General features: G+C 46.8%; 1 protein-coding gene across 3 annotated transcripts in view; it reads right to left on the bottom strand.

Annotated features, from left to right (window-relative positions):
* ACTR3B (actin related protein 3B) overlaps window positions 1-12,570 on the bottom strand; it is a 94,354-nt gene extending 81,784 nt beyond the window's left edge. Inside the window, exon 1 of one of the 3 annotated variants that reach the window (XM_084784981.1) lies at window positions 12,398-12,570. In XM_084784981.1, coding sequence (XP_084641107.1) covers window positions 12,398-12,441 — 44 coding nt within the window. In that variant the 5' untranslated portion in view covers window positions 12,442-12,570. The remainder of the gene's footprint in view (window positions 1-12,397) is intronic. The other 2 variants (XM_084784980.1, XM_084784983.1) reach the window with 2 other exon arrangements.
* Window positions 12,571-22,644: the final 10,074 nt, after the last annotated feature.

Raw genomic sequence — 22,644 nt, 5'->3', positions numbered from 1 at the left:
GCACGCAGGAGGCAAAGGCAGGTGGACCTCTGTGACCCAGGGCAAGTCTGATCAACACAGTGAGTTACAAGACAGCCTGACTAAATAGTGAGACATTATCTCAAAAAAAAAAAAAGAAACACCAGATGCTAGTCAGGCATGGTATAATATGCCCCAAAACTTAGGCAGGAGAATTAGGAGTTCTCGACTAGCCTTTAAGAAAAGAAGGAACTGTGGCGCACGCCTTTAATCCCAGCATGTAGGAGGCAAAAGCAGGCGGATCGCTGTGAGTTCGAGGCTAGCCTGGTCTACAAAGCGAATCCAGGACAGCCAAGGTGACACAGAGAAACCCTGTCTCAAAAAGAAAAAAAAAAAAAGGAGGAAGAGGAGGAACCACTCTCTCTACTCTCTACCCTCTTTCTCTCTCACCCCCTTTCTCTCTCTTACTCTGTCTCTGACTCTGTCTCTCTGTCTCTCTATCTCTGTCTCTCTCTGTCTCTCTCTTTAGGGTACCCCTCCCCCTTTTCTTCTCCTCCCCCCCATGCTCATTTAATAAACTCCTCTATAACATTAAAAAAGGAAGGAAAGAAAGAAAGAAAGAAAGAAAGAAAAGAAAAGAAGGAACCCAGCTTAGTGCACAGAAATATTTAACATGAGCAGGCCATGGGAAAAGATGAAAATGAAATTGAAGATACTATTTATGACAGACAAAAAAGAAAAACCAAAGAGATCAGGAGTAGCTAAGTGGTACAGTGCTTAACTATCATATATGAAGCCCTGGGTTCAATCCCTAGCATGATAGAGCGTGGAAAGGAGCAAACACATAGGTACAAATTGAAGAAATAAGTCAGGTATGATAGAGCATGCCTATAATCTCAGCTTTGGTGTTTTGGATTTTTGTTTTTTTTTTTTCCTCTGAAGCAGGTTTGTGGCATGTAGCCCAGACTAGGCACAGGCCCTTGCCCAGGCCAGGCTATAATCCTAGCGCTTAGGAGGCTGAAGCAAGAACATCTTGAGTCAGAAGCCAGTCTGGACTATATAGCCAGGAGGAGTGGGAATCCACCTGAAAACATCACAACATTCCTAAAGACAAAGCAGAGTTGGAATAGGAAGCTATACGGTGTTCTTGGGAAGACTCAACACTATCAGATGAAGGTCACTAAATGAATGTTAATATCTCAACACAGTCCCACCAGGTCTTACCCAGGACCTGGAGATCATGAGCCTAAGATTCCCTTGGAGCAGCAAGCAAATATAAAAGGGAAAACCCTAAAAGACTTGGTGAGGCAGGGGAAGCTGCTGGCACCCCTCTCCAGTAGAGTCTGTGTGACAAACATTATACAGGCCTGAAGACTAAGACCCCTGAAAGGGGGAAAGTCTCCTGGACTGGGGTCGATATTTCTGCCAGGAGAAAACCTGTAGATTCAAAACTTTCATTGCTGGGAGCTATTTCCCGCTATCCTATTTTCTTAAAACCTCATTTCTTATATAGGAGACGGGGAAATAGAAGCATCCAGAGGATCTTAGAAACCTACAAGAAGAACATCGTAACGGGTAGATCAGGGCCCAGGGAGGGTCTGTTCAAACTATTGCACTAACCAAGGACATTACAAATAGTAAACATTGAACCCCTACTCAGATCTAGCCAATGGACAGGACATTCTCCACAGTTGGGTAGAGAGCAGGGACTCACTCTGTCATGAACTCTGGTGCCCCATATTTGACCACCTCCACTTGGTGGGGAACCCTGGTGGCACTCAAAGAAAGAATAAACAGGCTACCAACATGAAACTTGATAGCCTAGGACCATAAAGTGAGGGAGGAGGTCCCCCTCAGTCACAGACCTAGGGAAGGGGAATAAGGTGAAAGTGGGAGGGAGGGAGGAATGGGAGGATACAAGTGAGGGGATAACAATTAAGATGTAATCTGAATAAATTAATTTTAAAAAGGATATTTTTTTTAATCTCATTTCTTAAAACTTCATTTCTTAAGCTTCACTCCCAGTTCAGGACCTTTTTCAGGTATGCACGTTGCTACGAAACGTTGCTAACACGGGACTGCAGCCAGGGACCCATTCATCGTCAAGCTCCGCTGGTCTCCACTTATCAAAGAAACATAGCTAAGAATTAGCCATTCGGTACTATCTTGTGACATTTACCAAAAAAACAGAGTGTTTCAAAAAACTATCTTGATTCCCATAACCTCAGCACCAGGTGCTGGGCGAAATCATTAGCCAGAGAAGGCTGAGCTTTGACAAGGAATGCATCCGTACTGATACCAAACCAATTACTTAAGAATGATGACGTCTTTTGCTGTGCATCTAAAGTTATAATTCAAATTACGACAAAACTATCCATACCTGTACCATGTATGCTTGATTGCTCACTGATCCCTTTGAACCTACTCCATGGAAACCATAACCAGAACACAGCCCCCCCTGCTTTTGGAATGAATGTATAAAATCCTAGACTGCTTGCTTGAAAAACACACTCAGATGCAAAACTTTCCCGTGAGTTTTGTCTCTGTTTGACATTGCCTTATCTTCTGTCCACCGTCGCTTCAAGAAGCCAGCATCCAAGGACCATTCCCCGACGGAGCTGGTCCATGGCAAGCTGTGTCAGCAAACGTCAAACCTTCATCAGCCTCAGAGGCTCATGGTCCCACTGTCTGAGTAGACCCACAGAGCAACACGACAAAGGTCAACCCCAGAATGGGCAACTGAAGACGTGAGGTAAAACACAGGCTCTTGTTTTGTCTCAGAAGCAATGTTGAAAAGAATAAACTGAGGCAAATGGGTGATGAAGTGGGCTTCAGCAGCTGCCAAGGCAGCTCTGTCATCACTACCTGGACTGCCTTCAGCAGCAATCAAGCCCCGGGCGGCCCCGGGCGGCCCCGGGCGGCCAGCAGCAAGTCTTCCCCAGAATAAATGGAGTCTCAGATGACCATGGTGGAGGAACGGAGTGAGAGGGCAAGCCAACCAACTTTTATTTTCGTGAAACAGGGATTTATAAACCTTGGGCAGCGGGAGAGGTTTGAGGGTGAATGTGTCTGATTCGCTGGGGCTAGGGGTGCCAGGGATACTTAATCTACATACAGTGGCACAGTGCCTCATTTATGCGCAGTAGCATGGGGTTCTATCACAAGAAGGAGAACACAATACTTAATTATCCTTCGGGTGGGGAAAGAACATCCAGGTACGATTAAAGGTCATTTGCTGATGGCTAGGATCTCCTTAGCATAGGGTGGGGTACCTCCAGGAATGCCCAGGTGCTTGCTGAACAGGTTCTATGAGGAACTTGAATCTTCCCTAAGGGTTGGTTATATGAGGCTCCTTACAAGATGTGGGGTTCCCCAGATCAGGGGAAGAGAGAATCCCACTGAGAAAGGGAGTCTGTCAAAATAGACCGAGCTCAGTTGGCTATCCGGATATGTCAGCCTGCGACCTCTCCGGAAGAGCCCCACACCCTGGAGAAGGATTTCATGGCCAGCTCCAGGTACAGCCTTGGGCAGCTGGTGTCCAGCTGGCTCTCCTGTGAGCAACCCTGTAGTGTGGTGCTACAATTCACCAGAAAGAACTGGTTGCACAGTTCCTGTTCTGTACAGATGGAAGGGAGAGGCCTCAGAAGCATGCATGTGGCCTCCTCCAGATTACCTCCCACACTCCCTCCCCGGACTGCGTCTGTCCTGTGCCAAGTCTTCCCAGCAAATCACTGGATCTGAGAGCATCTGTGGAGCCCCACCCCACCCCACCCCTCCCCCCACCCACCCCCACCACACACACACACACACACACACACACACACACACACACACACACACATCCTAATATATGAAGAACTTCTAAAAATAAAACAAATAAACCAAAGCCCAAAGAAAAACAGTCACAGACACAGAGATAAAAAAGAAACACAAAAGGCTTTTAACCATATGATAAGAGATCTCTAGCTCCCCCACCTAACAAGAAAGTCTTTACTTCGGTTATTGCTACTTATCTTCCAGATTGATGAAAATACAATAAGAATATAAATAAAACGGTGGTAGCATGCGGTGACGGTGAGTCTGCAGGCACCGGTAACAGCTGGTGTGTGCATTACTGCAGAGGACACCCTACCTAACTTGCCCTTCCACCCAGAGATCCCACTCCTAGGAATTCATTCAAGACACACAGACTCAAAGTGCACAAAAGACCAAAGGCACAGAGAGAGAGAGAGACAGAGACAGAGACAGAGAGAGACAGGAAAGACAGCTCCTCTATTTATCCCTCAACCCAGTGTCACTTTGGCATGACAGCTTGCCCCACTCTCTTGCTCTAGACTGCCTTTTCCCCCTCTCTTCCCTCTTTCCATCTGTACTTTCCACTCCCAAGGAACAAAGTCTGGCCTAGTTTGCAGAGTCCTCCTGCCTCGGCTTCCTGAGACAAGAACTGTTCTGTTATCTCACAGCACATCTTTATCTCTTAATTCCACCTTTAGTGTGCATGCAAGGGTGGGTGCACGGGTGCATGCATGCATTCCTCTCTGTGTGTGTGTGTGTGTGTGTGTGTGTGTGTGTGTGTGTGTGTGTGTGCCTGTGAGTATGAATGTACTTATGTGCACCCATTCAAGTGTGTGCACGTTAGTAGGTGTGGGCATACTTGTCTGCTCAGGTGCATAGGCACGGGTGCATGTATGAACATGTGCATGTGAAGGCTCAAAGTGAACATTGGATGTCTTCTTCAACCAATGTCTGCCTTATTTAATGAGGCTAGGACTCTTGCTGAACCTAGCGCTTGCCAAGTCTAGCTAGTCTAGGTAGCCAGCTTGCCCAGGAATCTCCTCCTTGTCTATGCCTCCTGAGGGCTGAGATGACAGGCGGCTGCCATCCTAACCATCTTCCAGATGCCGGGAACACAAACCCTGGTGCTCACGATTCCCGGGCAAGCGCTCTACCCAACTGAGCCACCTCCCCAGCCGCCACCCAACTTAGTTCTGGTTTGGGGTTTGGGGTTTCTGATCCCAAAGTTTTACCTTTCATTTCCTCCTCTCTTCTACTTTCCATCTTTTTATACTAAGCGCTGCTCTGTGGGATCTTGTTTTGTCTTTTACGCCCACAACAACCAATATGTTAGCACACGGTACAATCAACGTCTCTTTCCTCCCTACAATGACGGTCACTGCCAGGGTAGATGTTCCACAGCTGACTGATCCTCTACTTCCACAGCATCCTGGCCCTGCATAGTCACTGCTGTCACAGACAATGCTCACAGAGAGGGGGGAGTGACGGTAGAGCATGGTGCCCTCAATGCCTGCCTAGCAGGAAAAATACAGCAGCTCGGCTCAACCCTATTTAGAACTTAGTCCCTCTAAAAACATTGTACACACTTCCACTGAAACAAGGAAAGTGACTAAACAAATTTAAAAAAAAAAACTCAAACACAAGTAACATGAGAAAAACTAAGACCCCTCCAAAAATCTACTAATCTCAAAGCAATGTGCACCCAATAAGAGTGGGCTACATGGCATTCCACACAGAGAACTCTAAAGAATGATGACAAATGTTTTCAAAGATATTACAACATGGGGGCTAGTGAGATGGCTCAGTGGTTAGCTATACTAGCTGCTCTACTAGAGGACCTGGAAGGTTCCAGTCCCAGTACCCACACAGCAGCCCACAACAGGGCATCTGATGCCTCTTCTATCCCTGTGGGCGCTAGACACACAGTGGACTATATGCATGCAGGTAAAACACCTACGCACATACAATATTTTTAATTATTAAAGAAAAAGGAAAGGAATGAAGACACGAGTGAACTTCTGAATGAATGTCAAGAAGGCACAAACAGGGAGGCAATGGCTGAAGAAATGGCAGAACAGCAGCTGCTCTTCCAAAGAAGCTGGATTTGATCCCCAACATCCACATGGTGGCCCACCATCACCTATAATGTCAGTTCCAGGGAGACATGGTGCCCTCTTCTTGCCTCTGCAGTATACACACATGGTACACAGACATACATACGTAAAATAATTAAAATATTAAAGAAAAACCGCAAACAGCTAAGTGGGGAAGCAAATACAGGCTATGAGAATTGGTATATTCAGTCAAGAACAAAAGAAAAAACCTTTTAAAAATGCACCAGCTGGGCTGGAGAGTTGGCTCAGTAGTTGGGAGTGCCTGGTATTGTCGCAGAAAATGAGGTTTGGTCCCAAGTGGCTGGCAACCACCTGTAGCTCCAGTTCCAGGGGGTGTGGTGCCCTCTTCTTGACTCCATGGCACCTGTACACCTGTTTACTACCTGCCCCCTCTCTGTGTCTCTCTCCCTCCTTCCCCCTCCCTCTCTGTCCCTCTCTCTCCCCCATCTTTAAAAATATATGAGTGGAACTCTTTTGGACACCATAAAAGGACCAAATCTATGAACTATGGACATACAAGTATTCCATGCCAAAAGCATAAAAAAAATATTTTCAATACAATTACAACAGAAAATTTCCCAAGTCTCAGTAAAGAGAGGCCCATCCAAGTACAAGAAACATATACATCTCCAAATAGGAAGGACTAGAAAAGAAACTCTCTATTCATAGTGGAGTTAAAATATCAAATAGACAGAACAAAATAAAAGTACTAGAAACTGAAAGAGAGAAGCATCAAGCCATATGCTAAGACAGGCCCATCAGAATAACAGCTGACTTATCAATAGAAATTTTAAAAGTCAGTAGGACTTGTAATGATGTATTTCAAGTTATGAAAAGCCACAGATGCTAACCCAACTAACCAACTACTATAAAACTATCTATAACTAACTACTATAAAGCTGTCATAACTAAGGAGGAAGCATTCTATAATAAAAGCAGACTGAAAGGATTTGTGACCATTAAACAGGCTCTATGGAGGATCCTGAAAGAAATTATTTGAGCTGAGAAGATGAGAGACACATCCAAGTTGCTGCAGGGGGATAATTAAATGCACTGGAACAGCATGAGAATTAGGAAAATACCGAATACTAGAAAATCAGCAAAATGGTAACAATAAATACATACTTTTCAATAATAATCCTGCATACTAATGTCTTAGTTCCTCAATCAAAAGACACAGACTAGGAGACCGGACTTTAAAACAAGATCCATCTATTTGCTGACTCCAAAAAAAAAAAACCCACATCTCACCATCAAAGATAGAGACTATCTTAGGGGCCAAATAGGGGCAGAAAATAAGCAGGAGTTTTCATTCTAGCGTCTGACAAAACAGACTTCAAACCAAAACTATTCAGTGGGAATTTTTAAAGATCTTATTAAAATTGTGTGTGCACAGGTGTGTGTGCGTGTGCGTGTGCGTGTGCGTGTGCGTGTGTGTGTGTGTGTACCCAAGGTGTCAGACTCCCCCAGACAGGCTGCTGGGAACCACCATGTGGCTGCTGGGAACTGAATTCCAGTCCTCTGCAAGAGCAGTGTGTGCTCTTAACCACTGAGTCATCCTTCCAGCCCAAGATTTTATTATTTTTATTTTTAATTACACATATGTGGGAGTATGAGGTGTTCATGTGAGTGCAGTACCTAAGCAGGCCAGAAGGTGGCCCCTCTCTCTCTCTCTCTCTCTCTCTCTCTCTCTCTCTCTCTCTCTCTCTCTGTGTGTGTGTGTGTGTGTGTGTGTGTGTGTGTGTGTGTTGTTGTTGTTGTTGTTGTTGTTTTGTTTTGTTTTGTTTTTTGAGACAGGATTTTTTTTGTGTGTGTGTAGCCCTGGCCACCTTGGAACTCACTCCATAGACCAAGCTGGCCTCAAACTCAAGAGATCCTCTTGCCTCTGCCTCCCAGCGTGCACTATCACCACCAGCTTTACGACATTCTCTTAACTGCTGAGGAGATTTTTCAAAAAAGTCATTTCATACTAACTAATGGAACAATCCGTCAAGAGCACATCCGGTTCTGAACATGCACTCACTGGACAAGGGAGCACACAATGCCATAGAACAAACACTAAAATGATATAAAATGATATAAAATTTGACAGTAATGGTGATGTCAATACTCCATTCTCACCAACTGACAGGTCATCCGAGCAAAACATAATAAACATTATGGCTAAATGCCATTGCACATCAAAGGGACCCAACAGAGACATCTACAGAGACATGCTACAAATGCTCTTCAATGGCCTATGGAACTCCCTAAAACAGGTTGTATATTAAAGAAAACTAAAATAACTTTTTTGTATCCTCCCTGACCGCAATGGAAAAAAGCTAGAAATCAATAGCAAGAGAAACTAAAGAAAATTCACAAACTCACAGAAACTAAGCAATACACTGTTTATTAATAAACAGTTTCCTGACAAAATCAGGAAGAAAAAATTTAAATTTCTGGAACTGGATGAAAATAGGCACAGCATACTAAAAACATCTGCAATATAATGAAGCCAGTGCTAAAAGGGAAATCCATGGCTATAAGGGCCTACACTTAAAAAAAAATAAGAGCAATCTCAAATAAATAACAATTATATACCATAAGCCCTTGGAAAACAAGAGTAAGTCAAACTCATAAGCGGCAGTTGGAAAGAAACAGTTGAGGTCAGAGCACAGGCACTAGAGACAGCTCAGGAGGTAAATGTGTCTGACGCCAGGACTGAGCGGTTTGGTCCCTGGGACACAGAAGGGGAGAACAAACCCCCACAAACTACCCTCTGACCTCCGTCCTGTGTGTACTGTGATGTACATACCATGACATATGTGCCTGACTATGTATGCACACAGGTGCACACCACACAGCACATAGATCCCTAATAAATAAACATGATGTTTTTAATCTTTTAAAGTGTTAAAAAAAAAAAATCAAGATGTTAGGCATGGTGGCACACACCTGTAACCTTAGCATTCAGGAGGCAGGGGCAGGCAGATGTCTGTGAGTTCAAGGCCAGCCTCATTTACCAAGGGAGTCCAGGACAGCTAAGGCTTCACAGAGAAATCCTGTCTCGAAGGAAAAAAAAAAAGTCGAGGTGGAAATTCATGAAATAGAAACAAAAAATACAAAGAATTGATAAAGCAATGGTTCTTTAAAAACATAGAAAGATCAACAAATCCTTAGCCAGACTACCAAAAAGAGAAAAGATCCAAATTAATAAAATTAGAGAAGAAATGGAAAATAATATAGCAGATGCCATCGAAACTAAGAAAGTCATAAGGACACACTTTAAAAACTTACATTCCGCTAAAGTGGAAATTTTAAAAGAAACAAACTTCTAGTAGTACATAGGACAGACCACAAAGTTAAACCAAGGTGAGCAAACAGATCTGTGGTAAGCAGTAAGCTACAAGTAGTAGTTAAAATGTTTCCCAGTTGGAGCCAATCATGGTGGCACACACCTTTCAAGACAGGGTTTCTCTGTGTAGCCCTGGCTGTCCCGGAACTCACTCTGTAGACCAGGCTGGCCTTGCACTCAGTGATCCACCTGCCTCTGGCCTCTGTCTCCTAAATAATCCCTGTCTCCTGGGATTAAAGGCATACACCACCACTGCCCGGCCCTACAGCCTTCTTTTAAACAGCTCAGAAAAGTAATAATCCAAACAGGAATATAAAATGACACAACGAATGCTAAAAGCTGCTGAGGCGAAAGAGTGCACACTGGGTTTTGTTCTCCGCCAGTATTCAGTGGCCTTGAAACCATTTCGAAATCAGTTTAACTATGTAAGACTATGTAAAATGCCTGGATTTGTGGCATTTTCTCTTAGCTGCCTGGTCGTCCTCTAAGCAGCTGAAACCTACTTTCTGGATCTCATAGATGCCTTCGTCTGTTGCTATTTGGCCCCAGCAGGCACACTTGTGCACACTCAGCTGGTCTGAGGGTTTACCAAGGTTGGAGATCACTGGAAGAAATGTATCTACTATAAAGCACAGGCCTGGTGGGCACGGTGGCTCACACCTATAACCCTAACACTTAGGGGACTGAGGCAGGAGGATTCCTCCAAGTCCAAGACAAGCTTGGGTTACACAGTAAGAAGACTCTGTTGGGGGGAGGGGGAAAAGAGTCTTCACTGACCAACATGCACCACCACCATCAAAACACAAAACACAACAACTTGCCCACTTCCTCACTGTGATCGCCTGAGTCTACTCTTCCCTCAGTCCTCGTTAGTTTTAGCTGCATTTTACATTTTGCTCTATTCTGAGGTAAAATGGTTGAACAAAATGACTGAGCTCTCTAAGAAACACACAAATTACTAATGCATGGAAGCTGGTGAGCAGCACAGCTTTGGGCCATGACCCATCGATCAATCGACTGAAGGAGAAAGTAACACTCACTCACTTGAAAAGGTCAAACCTGAGCACATTGTAGATATTTACAGCAAGAACAGTGAAGGTACTCTCTGCTTACTAGTATGAAATAAAGCAGAGAAAATCAGGGAGTGCTGTTCTGATGTCACCACTATGCAGGGAGCGCTGTTCTGATGTCACTATTATGCAGGGAGCACTGTTCTAATGTCACCACTATGCAGGGAGTGCTGTTCTGATGTCACCACTATACAGGGAGCACTGTTCTGATGTCACCACTATGCAGGAAGCGCTGTTCTGATGTCACCACTATACAGGGAGCACTGTTCTGATGTCACCACTATACAAGGAGCACTGTTCTGATGTCACCACTATACAGGAAGCGCTGTTCTAATGTCACCACTATGTAGGGAGCGCTGTTCTGATGTCACCACTATGCAGGGAGTGCTGTTCTGATGTCACCACTATACAGGGAGCACTGTTCTGATGTCACCACTATGCAGGAAGCGCTGTTCTGATGTCACCACTATACAGGGAGCACTGTTCTGATGTCACCACTATACAAGGAGCACTGTTCTGATGTCACCACTATACAGGAAGCGCTGTTCTAATGTCACCACTATGTAGGGAGCGCTGTTCTGATGTCACCACTATGCAGGAAGCACTGTTCTGGTGTCACCACTATGCAGAGAGCACTGTTCTGATGTCACCATTATGCAGGGAGCGCTGTTCTGATGTCACCACTATGCAGTGCTTTATATTTCAGTTTGGGTAACACAAAACCAAAACTCTCACATGCAGACATTACAACAAGAACAACTTTTACATCTGCCTTCACTCCTGACACTACCTGACACATTGAAGGGAATGCCAGATGCAGACTGAGCCAAGGGGAGCCAGCGAGCAGGGAGTGGGGCTCTAAGAGCAATAAGGATTTCAGCTTGTGTTTCAGGAAGTAAGCTGCTTCTCGAATACACAGCCACAAAACTTCTCTATAATGTTTATTTCCAGAAGAAAAATTAGCGCACACACACACACACACACACACACACACACACACACACACACACACACACTGTTTTCCAGTCTATAACCACTGCTGGTCTCCCAGCAACAAAAGGAAAGACCTATCAGTAGGAGAAGGACAAAGTAGAAGACACCCCCACAAGGTTGTCAAGGAAACCAAACCAAGTATATTTTTCTACAGAAAAGAACTGCCGGTGAAGAGAACATGCCACAGAATGCTTGGTGACAAAGAATTACTATCCCTTGGGAAACAGTTTAAGAAGCTAAATTTATTTGCAAGCTCTTTATGAAGGACTTTATCCGCAATGCCGGCAGGTAGTCCCAAAACTCCCTCTCGGGTGGCAGATTTCTGCTGCTACCTTCCTAAAGTCAGCTAAACCTGGCCGGTTGACAGCGCAAAACACCCCCTGAAGTCTCTTTTGAAAAATTCACATCCTCAAAAAAGAAAAGAGCTGTGCCCCACCCCACCCCCCCAAGAAAAAGGGAGAGCAGAATCCCCAAATTTGGACTGTGTTTTCAAAATGGAAGTCTTTTTTTAAAGGTGGTGCTGGTGGTGGTACTGATGGTGCTGGTGCTAGTGCTGGTGCTGGTGCTGGTGCTGGTGCTGGTGCTTGTGCTGGTGGTGCTGGTGGTGGGGTGGAGTGCAAACCAACTCAGGGGCTGAACTTGGCTGTGCCATTTCAGAGGAGCAGAGTGGGAAGGGGGACAGGGTGTCAAGTTGGCAGGACATGTGTAAACATCTCCAAGAGTAGGTGGTTGATTCGTCAGTAGGGAAAGGTGACACGCGCGCGTGAGCGCGCACAGGATGAGGACAGGTGACAAGCACCATAGTGGAGGCGGGGTGGGGGGAGGACACCGCGACTCTCAGGTGCAAGGCCTGCAGCGAAAAGATCTGCAGCCGCATCGCTGTGAGGTACAGCCCTCCCGGTAACCCCGCAGCCTCATCTCCTCAGCACCCCATTTTCTCAAGGCCCCATCCCTCAGCTCTCTATCCCCCAGACTGAGCCCTATCCCCTCAGTTGCCCGCCCCCTACACTGAGCCCTATACCTCCAACTCCCCATCCCTCCGCGTTCCAACCCTCCGTGCTCTGACCCCGCAGGGAAATGGCTTCAAGACATCGAGCGAAGCGTGAGTGGGCGCGGTGGGGCGCGGCTCTTACCCGGTGCCGCAGTCAACCACGCAGGGAGGCAGCGAGCCCGCCATGCTCGGCCACCAGGCGCTCGGTCCCCGCCGGCCCCCCGTCTGCGCCGGGATGCCCTATGCCCCGCTGCCCGCTCGCCGCCGGCGCCGCTCCTCCCAGGGAGCTACCGGGAGCCCGGAGGCGCCGCCGGAGCCTGACGTCACTTTATAGTTGGCCAATCGAGGACGCGCACGCTCCCCCTTCTTGTCAGCCATCCTCACTGCTGGCAGCAAGGCGTTTTAGCCTACGCATCCATGCTGCAGTTGAAGAGATTGGAGTTTATTTTTAACTGGCATAAAGTGAATATGACCCCATTTACGAGGCCTGAATTTTTTTCTTTTATCTCTTTTTTCAGGTTGTAGTTTTTAAAATAATTTATCTTATTTTATGTGAATTGGTGGTTTGCCTGCATGTATGTCTGTGAGAGGGTGTCAGATCCTCTTAAAGTGGCGTTACAGACAGCTGTGAGCTATCTGCCATGTGGGTGCTGGGAATTGAACTCAGGACCTCTTTTTTGGTTTTTCCAGACAGGCTTTCTCTGTGTAGTCCTGGAGACTGGAGGCTGGCCTAGAACTCAGACATCCTCCTGCCTCTGCCTCCGTAGTGAGTGTTGGGAATAAAGGCGTGTGCAACCGCACCCGGCTTATCAAGTTGCAATTTTTCTCTAAGATTTATTTTCATTATGTGTAAGTGTACGGTGGAGTTGATGGTGTGTGTGTGTGTGTGTGTGTGTGTGTGTGTGTGTGTGCGCGCGCGCGCGCGCGCGTTTGGTATGTACATGTGAGTGCATGTGTTCTTGGAGGCCAGAGGCTTAGCGTCCCCAGGAGCTGGAGTTACAGACAGCTGTGAGTGCTAGGAACCAGACTTGGGTCCTCCGGAAGAACAGCAACTGCTATTAATCACTGAGCCATCTCTCTAGCACCCCCCCCACACACACACACAGACACTCCCCAACCCCCACCACACACACACACACACTTCCCAACCCCCCCCCACCACACACACACACACACACACACACACACACACACACACACACGCACGCCTTCTTTGTCTCTTAATTCTCACTTCAAATGCTCTCTTCATTCTCTACCCCAACAATCCCTCGATTTTATTCCTAACACTTAAAGCTGTTTTGGGTACTAATTTGTTTGTAGATGCTCACCTCTACGGGACCACAGGTTCTCCTAGAATGGCCCTCGTGGTTAACACATTGGGTGTTCAGGTAGAAATCACCTGCATGTTGAATGAATGAATGAATGAATGAGTAACCTTCATTGTAGGAAAAAAATACTTTTAACTTTCTTTCTGATAGAGCATTGCATAATTTATCCTGAAAGAAAATCAACAACATATATAGCTAGTCCTACGGAATAAATAACCTTAGGTTAAGTCAGTACCACACCAATATCATTACTAGGAAATACTTCTGATATCAAAGATAGCATCATTGTGGAAACCAGAGACTAAAGAAGGAAAACACCTATTTACTGTGTCGAAAGTACCAGATGTCCCATTCTTGATTGTAAAGCCTGAGGAATTTTCTGGAGAGATGTTAGTTCACATGGCCTTTACTGGGATGTAAAGCATTGTGTTTTTTCCACAGTAGTAGGTAACTCATTTTCTTTTCTTTTCTTTTCTTTTCTTTTCTTTTTCCCCTGCATGCAAGGGAGCAAGGAAAGATTGTCTTTCCTTCTGTGTTTGTTGCCAATGCCCTGACCAACTCCCATTGTCTGTCTGTCTGCCTGCTTGCCTGCCTGCTTTTTGAAGCCTGAGCCAAAGCAGCAAAGCCCCTGCTCCAGGCTGTTGGCATTGCCATGTATGTCAGCATCACTTCCTTGGTGTACATGTATTGTATTGGTCATGCTTTAACAGTGTGACATGATTATTATCGAGGCCAACTGGACAGGACCTAGAGCACCTAGGAACAAACCATCTGGGCGGCGTGCCTGTGAGGGAGTTTCTACACCACGTCAAGTGGGAAGACCCACCCGACGTGGTTGGGGGTCACAGGGTGAGTAAAACAGAGAAGGCCGCTGAACACTTGATTTCATCTCACTTCCTGACTGCAGGCAGCCACCATATGGCTAGAGGCCTCACGCCTAGCCTACCTGAGGAATTACAGGCCAGTGAGAAACCATGATTCAAAAAACAAAAAGATGGAGGGAAAACCGAAGACGTAGTGTCCCCAGCTGCTTCCCCTTTTGTCCCACTAACCAGTGGTTCTCAACCTCCCTAAGCTGCGAGACTTTAACACAGTTCCTTGTACTGCAGGGACCCCAACCATTAAGTTATTTTCCTTGCTACTTCATAACTGTAATATTGCTACTGTTATGAATCATAATGTGAACATCTGTATGGTCTTAGGTCTTAGGCAACCACTGTGAAAGTCATTCAACCCTAAAAGGGGTTGAGATGCACACGTTGAGAACCACTGCACAACCAATGGCTTTTTCCTAGTGGATGGGCCACAAGACATTACCACAAATGGAGTGGCTTGAATACGTACGCTTTCACCACTCAAGAAGCCTAGAGGCCAGTGTCAAGTGCAGGTGGGGCTATGGTCTCTAAAGACTGTAGGACAGTTCTGTGCCTTTTACCCACGACCAAGGCTACTGCCTACATCATCATCTCTCTCTCTCTCTCTCTCTCTCTCTCTCTCTCTCTCTCTCTCTCTCCTGTGTGTGTGTGTGTAGAGGCCAGATCAGGACCATCCTTGGGTATCATTTCTCAAACATCATCCACCTTTTCGTTTTGTTTTGTTTCGATTTTGTTTTTTGAATCAGGGCTTCTCACTAGCCTGCAGTTCTTCAAGTAGGCTAGGCTGGCTGAACCCCAAGAATCTACCGATCATCACCTCCCAGCACTGAGATTACAAGCACACAGCGGGCTCTAGGAATCCACCTCAAGCCCTTGTGTTTTTGCACAGCAAGCACTTTACTCATTAGCCATCTCCCCAGCTCCAGCCGGTCTCTCCTTCTAAGGAAGCCAGTTACCTCACATATGCAAATATGCTCCAAATAAGATCACATTTACAGATACCAAAGTTAATAGTTCAACGTGTCCTTTTAGGAGAAGTTGATCAACCCATAACACCAGCTATGCCAAGAGCAGTCGTCAGTGCTGCGCTGACTGTTAAAGACAACCCTTCTGTCTGGAGATGAGCTGCATGACCTTTGGAGCCTAAGGTAGCTGATACCCTCCTGGAATGTGTCTTGATTTACAAGAGAGTGAGACAGCTGTTTCCTAAAACACACTCTGTTGGGCAGGATGCAAAGGAAGGCAACTGCCTGCAAGCAGGCGAAGACGAGGCCCCTTCAGGACCCAACCACACTAGATCCTGAACTCAGACTTCCACCCCCTGGAACTGCAGGAAAATAAAGTTCTGTCGCCCAACAGGCAAGTTAGGGGATTGTGCCACAGCAGCCTGAGCACCCTCCTGTCTTCCTTACACTGACAGTTCCTGGGAATCAGGTGCCATTGCCTCTGCTTTGATCACGCCTAGGGCTAAACACCCACATTCTGTAAGAAGCAAAGCACAGCCTTTGATAATTATATTACCAAGGAGGTATGTGTTCTTGAATACAGGGCAAAACTCAGGCTACTCAATTAGCCTAGAGTGTATTTCCCTGTGAGTGCTTGGCCTGCCTTCCTCGTTGGTAACCTGAATTCAACAGGTAACGAAGAGAACGGTTTGAAGCAGCTCTCCTTCAGCAGGGAAGGCATCTCTATCTGCGCTTCTACCTGGCAATGGCTTCACACTGGCGGAAGCTCCTCAGTAGAACAGTGTGTGGCCTCCGGGCTTGGTAAGATGTCACATCTATCATCCTGACCGCTGAGGCGGCACTCTCATGTGAGCTATTGATAAACCACCTTCCAATATCGGATGTGTATGCATACGGAGACAGCAAGAATAAAAGAATCAGGTCCTAGAGGTTGTCTGACTTGTGGAACTCAGCCCATGGGTAACTGAATAATGTGATTACTTCCTGTATTTAACCAATTGTACAGGGGAAAGAAAGAAAGAAAGAAAGAAAGAAAGAAAGAAAGAAAGAAAGACACAAAAACTAAAGGCTTCTCTTCAAGAACTGCCCACCCAGTGGCTCTATAAACCTTAAATCTCAGAGCCGTGGGCAGGATCTCGCTGGGTGTTCTCTGTTGCCATGAGGATGCAAAGAGAGGGAAGAGGACCAAAAACTTAGAGCCCAGTTCCATTGAGAGCAGCTGGCATTCTCCTTTAAAAGGAAGGGCCTGTCACTGCTCTCAATGGACCTCCCTGGTTGTCTTGGCAACTGTGGGAGAAACCGATCCAAGCAGGGATTGATTGGCTAAGTGCTCCGAGTGTGTAAGAGAGTTGATAACAGAGCAAAGCCCGCAAGCCTTCAGGAAGTAGCCTGGAGATCTGAGCGTGCTCAGAGCCCGGCTTTGTTCCTGCCTCTGTTCTGGGCAATTTCTCAGGCTGGAGGAGCCTGGTGCTCCTCCTGTCCCCTTCTGAGACCCTCTCTCTTCCTAAGCTACCCAGCTGCAGAGTCTTGCTTGTTTAGTCCCGCCCCCACACTTCCTTTTCATCTCCCCCCTGCTGTTTCCTCTTCTTTCACTGAAGAAGGGTCTCATGCAACCCAAGCCAGCTAGCATGACCTTGAACTCCTGACCCTCCTGCCTCCACCTTCCAAGTGCTGGCATTATAGGGGTGCCTCATTTCCGCAGTACCAGGAATCAACCCTTGTGCATGCTAGGCAAGCGCCCCCCAGCAGCTGGCCTAGCCCCTCTTCTTATCCCTGCTGTCACTCTTGCTGCCTCCAGGCTCTTGCCTCCCTAAGACCTTCTCACACAGATTGGACTGCTGTGACGAACATCATTACCCAACACGGAAAGTTCATATAGCAGTTCTGTTTTCTCTCCCCCCTCCCCCCAAGCCTTCTTCAGTGCACTATTCTTATAGAATTCGGTCCAAGCCAGAAGTATGTGATTTGGTCCTGTGATCTGCTACTAAGTTACATCCGAATCTCACCTCACATTATGACCCTGGACACGTCTCTATAGGCCAAGCCACTCTCTGCCTTCCAAGCCCTCTGAATTGTCATGCGACCCATCCCCCAGTCTAGAACCTTCTTCACCTACTTCATCCTCTTTGACCTTCAAGACTGTTCCAAGCTCACTCAAGTTTAACTCGCCTCCATCCTCTGTATTTCTTCAACAATACACTCAGATGCTTCCTCGTACTCCTCAGCACCAGTCACTAAGCCTGTACCTGCTTCAGCACCCAGAGGTGAAACCTGACAGGTCTACATCTTAATAAGATGCTCCTGGGTACCAGCCGGTGCTTCTGTCCTACCCAGTTTATAAGGAGCATCCTGTTACAGCAGAATCTTCATTTACATTTCACCTTGACTCTTTAGAACATTCCCCCACATGATACTGATTACAAATAGCTTTTTAATCAAGTAAGAACACCAGGCACAGAGTTTTAAAATTAGCGTAGATTAAAATTTCATTTCCTTCTGAGCACCTCAGTTGTTCTCCCTTGAGAAAGCAGAAGAACACTGAATCCTTTTTTTAAAAAAAATCAGCATCCGGTATGCACAGGTATAATGTGTGTTAGTTCCAGAAAAGGCTCATCCTGCAGTGTGGCCTCGGCCCCTCTGCGATTTCAGATGTACTTTCCTGCTCTTGAGCTCTTTAATGTTTTCTATTTCCAGTAAGAAAAGCCCCTGAATTCCCACAGGGAATATATGCTCTATACTGAGTAGTGTCCAACTGAAAAAATCATTTTGTCAATATGGACTGAAACTGCTGAGTGGCATAATTGGGCTCTCAGAGATCTGGACAGTGTGTGCTGCCAAAGGCTGACGCCCGGCTTTCCTGCCATCACTCAGTCACACAAGCAACAGGTCTGGGTGGGTACGTACCCTACCCTTCTTGCTCCTTTTTTCTTGTTTTTGTTTGATTGAGGCAGTGTCCTGCCATGCAGTTCTGACTGGCCTGGAACCTGTTGTACAGCAGAGAAGCCTCAAATTTAAAGCAACCCTCCTGTCTCTTCCTCTCACGGGCTTGAACTACAGATGCCCCCTCTTTTTTTCAGTGTAGAAGCTAGCTAGAGTTTATTGTGGGATAAGATGGGGTTCACTCTGAAAAAGGAGGATGGGCAACAAACAAAGACCATTGCTGGGGCAAACACTCTCGTGGGCGTGCGTGTAGACAGTGGCCAGAGAGATCACTGTCCCTCCCCTCCTTGTAGATGTTCACCTAGAATGTTTTAAGTAGTTAGCACAGAGGCTGGAGAGACGGCTCAGTGGGTAGAGCGTGAGAACCCGAGTTTGGATCCCCAGAACCCACGTAAAAAGTCAGATTCAGGGGTGCACAACTGCAATCTCAATACTGGGGAGGTCTAGAAAGAAGGATCCTGGAAGCCTCCTGTGTGCTGGGATTAAAGATGTGTCCATACCTAGCTTACGATACATTCTTAATTCTATAGGTTCCAGTCTGTGATAAATCACTAGTGTCTATTTGCATATGTCTGAGTGTATTTGTCTGTATCTATGCATGAGTAAATGTCTGTGCATGTGTCTGTATTTATCTGTGCATTCGTGTGTGCTTCTTCCTGCCTGTGTATCTAGATGTGTACTTATAATTCTGTGCGCATCTGTATGTGCCTGTGTGTCTCTGTGCATCTGTATGGGTCTGTGTGTGCAGTTGGAGGACAGCTATAAAGACATTAATCAGAGGGGGCCACAGGTTGGGGTTCAGACAGAAGGTTATACTGTCGTAGGATTAACAAAGACATATCCCAGGCACAAAGATCTCTGAAACTGTTGGATTGAAAATAAGAGATGGACAGACATAAATTACATGGCCTTGGGTACTTCCAAGGAGGCCATGTCCACAGAGAGACGCTCAGAATGGTAGACTGTGGATCCGCCGCGGAGCGGAAGGCAGGCAGTATTCATGGCTCTAGTTCCCGACCCCCAGGCCTACCTGACTCTGAGCTGGGAGAGGCCAGCCGTAGGCTGTTCGTCTCTGCCAAGGCTTGACAGAGAGGATGCAGAAACGCCAACAGTCTTTTCTTGGCTCCTTGACTTTGCCCTCCCAGTCTTCCTCAGAGCTCTGCCAGCTTCCAGGACCTTGGCAGACTTCCCAATTTAATTATTCATCCCATTGTTCCCAGATTTTGTTTGCACTTTTCAGAACCGGTGTCCCAGTTTAGGGCTTGGATAGTCTGTGTCCCTTAGTCATCAGCTATCCACTGTCTCTCCTGCCGATGGCTCCAATGTCCTTTTCATACCACGTAGATGCACGGCTGACGTAGACCCAGTCTCTCAACAAGCATGGCCTGTCAGAGGCTCCACATGCTCCTGGTGCTTAATAGTCCCCTGTCTTACACTTCTCCAGCAAACATTCCAGGACTTTTAAAAAAAAGAAATGATTTCGTGGTGGGGAAGAAGGGTCCCTGTCCCCATCAAAGAAGAGCTTTTGAAACTTGGTTCTCTCCTCCTACCTTGTGGGTTCCAGGGATCCAGCTCAGGTCCTCGGGCTTGCGAGCAAGCGTTCTTTACCCACTGAGCCGCCTCACAGGTATCTTATGTAGAAAGAGGTAAAATCGGAGCTAGGGCTGTATCTCAGTGTGCTGAGTGTTCGCCTAGCTGGCAAGAAGCCCCGGTTCCTCCCCAGCACCACACCAAGGAGGCATGGTACTTCGTGCTCATAACCCCTGTCTTTGGGAGGGTGTGCAGAAGGATTTCATGAGGCTAGCCTAAGCTACAGAGTGGCACCGCACTGGAGAGAGGGAAGGAGAGAGAGAGAGAGAGAGAGGGAGGGAGAAGGAGAGAGAGAGAGAGAGAGAGAGAGAGAGAGAGAGAGAGAGAGAGAGAGAGAGAGAGAATATCAATGGAAAGGGGAAAGAATTGATGAAGAAAATGGTGTAGTTGAAATTCTAGGCATGGGAGGTCAGTCCCAAAATATATCAACTGAAAGAGAAAGGGGTCATCCCGGTATGATGCTGTAAGATGGTCCAGCATAGTGGCACACGCCTTTAATCCCAGCACTTGGGAGCCAGAAGCAGGCAATGAGTGAGACAGGTTTTGGAATTGTTCTCTGGGTCATTGCTGAAATTCTAGATTCCATCCTTTACAAGCATAAACAGCTCTGGGAAGGTCAGGGGCCGTAGGGCTCACTCACTGCATTGTAAATTAATTGCTATTTCCTGAGCCAGTAAAGTAAGCATACAGGACGATGGGAAAGAAAAGGGGTTTTAGGTTGGTTTTTTTGGTTTTTTGTTTTTAAGTTTGGGCAACTGCCAGTGGTGCTGAAAATTTAATTACTGCTGCAGAAGAGTAATTAAATTTTGGAAGAAAAAAAAAAGTATGGCCCAGACGTTTAAGGCAGCTGAGGGGCTCCCGAGGAAAAGCCCTACAGTACAGTGGTTGGCAATGCACCCCACCCCATCTCCACCCTCTGTTTGGCTGCCACGCTGAGAAGCAGGCTAGGCTGCTCTTATAGCTCTGCTGTCTCTGTAGTCAGGGGTAGGCCAGGGCGTGGCAGAATGGTAGAGCGTGTGCCAAACCTGCATCAGGCCAAGCATTCAACCCCGGCGTCTAGCTAAAACAGAGTGGCAGTCGTGGGTAAGTAAGCAGAACGTGGCTGTGTGATGTGACTGTTTGTCCTAGATGGAGAGGGCACCAGCAGACCAAAGAGAAAGTTCCATCCAGGCTTCATTCAGTGAGCCAAGGCGTTTCCCCGAGTGCTTTCCGACAGGTGCACAAGGGACTCACAGGAAACTGCCCCCGCTGAAGAGTCCCACTCAGGTTGACTCTCTCACAGAACCTCAGGAGGGGCGATGCAGAGAGATCTGTGAGGGCTCCTGAGCTCTATGAACTCGTTCTCTCCCATGAGGGGTGTGAACACAGATGCTCTGAACTTCAGATCGCTGTGGGACACTGACATGGAGGAAAAGCTACAGGACAAACGTCTAAGACAGCATCTGTAGCCCAAGCTAGCCTCAGACTCCCTGTATGGACGTCTGATCCTCCCGCCTCTGCCTCTGCCTCCGCCTCTGCCTCTGCCTCCGCCTCCTTAGCGGAGATCATAGCTGACTGACACTGCAACACCCAGTTTTTGCAGAGCTGGTAGTCAGTCCCGTGTTTCCTGTGTGCTAGGCCAGCACACCCTCATCCCCTGACAGTCTGTGTTTGAGTAGACATAATCTAAGACTAGAATATAAGGTGAACTTTTAGACCTCAGTTCATGTTTAAGTTGGGGTAACTTGTATGTCTGTACACAGGCATGTATACATACATGGTATTACATAAGGGCTCTACCCTGTGCATTTTAAAGTCACTCGTGGCTCCATTCGGTGACTTCATGTGGTCCCATAGTCCCCCTGAGACTGGCACTATGATTTGGTTTTGCAGAGAAGGCAGGTTTAGAAATCCATGTTGGATTCAGGATTTAAAAATACCAGCAAGCCCACATACACAACACGCTCCCCAGACACCATAGGGATGGGTGGTGCTCAGGACTAGACTCTTATTTTCCGTCCAGAAGCAAAGACTGTCACTGAGCAAGGTGATCCCGGATGTCCCCAGGAGAGAGGCTCCATACTGCTGAGTAGGCACTTGGAGCCAAATAGACGTGCATTCGTGTTGTAGCTGTGCAGCTTTTCTGTTGAGCTTCCCCAGCCACGACTCTGATTATGTTAGTTGCTCACTTCATTCATCCACAAAAACCAGGGGTCAGGGCATGCTGACCTTGTAGACATGACAGGATCACTGAGGTATGCGACATTTGAAAGCATGCCGTGAGCACCAGCCCTCCTTGTCTGTCCCTGCATTGGTGACTGAAGTTCAGCACTGGTGTGAACATACAGTACACAAAATGATGATGGAACCGGGTGTGCGATGGTGCTCATCTGAAATCCCAGCCCCAAGGCAGGAGGATCACTACAAATACCAGGCCAGCCTGGGCTACAGAACGAGACCCTATCGCATACAAACAGGTATGTCTTTACCCAAACAGTAGAGTCAGGCAATGCCTTCTGCATCTCTCAAACCTCAGGAACTTTATTCTGAGAAATGAAAAAGGATTTCCCCCTAGGCAATCTACAAGCAGAAAAAAAATCACCAAAAGAATTTTCCCCAGCCTGAAGAGCAGGCTGCTCACTGTAATTCAGTTACATTTACACTCCCCACTGGGATTATCTGCAGCTGACAAAAGAGAAAACTAAATTTCCA

The sequence above is a fragment of the Acomys minous genome (assembly GCF_964271855.1).
Source record: "Acomys minous genome assembly, chromosome: 6".
Lineage (NCBI taxonomy): Eukaryota > Metazoa > Chordata > Mammalia > Rodentia > Muridae > Acomys > Acomys minous.
This window is presented reverse-complemented; position numbering and strand designations above follow the sequence as displayed.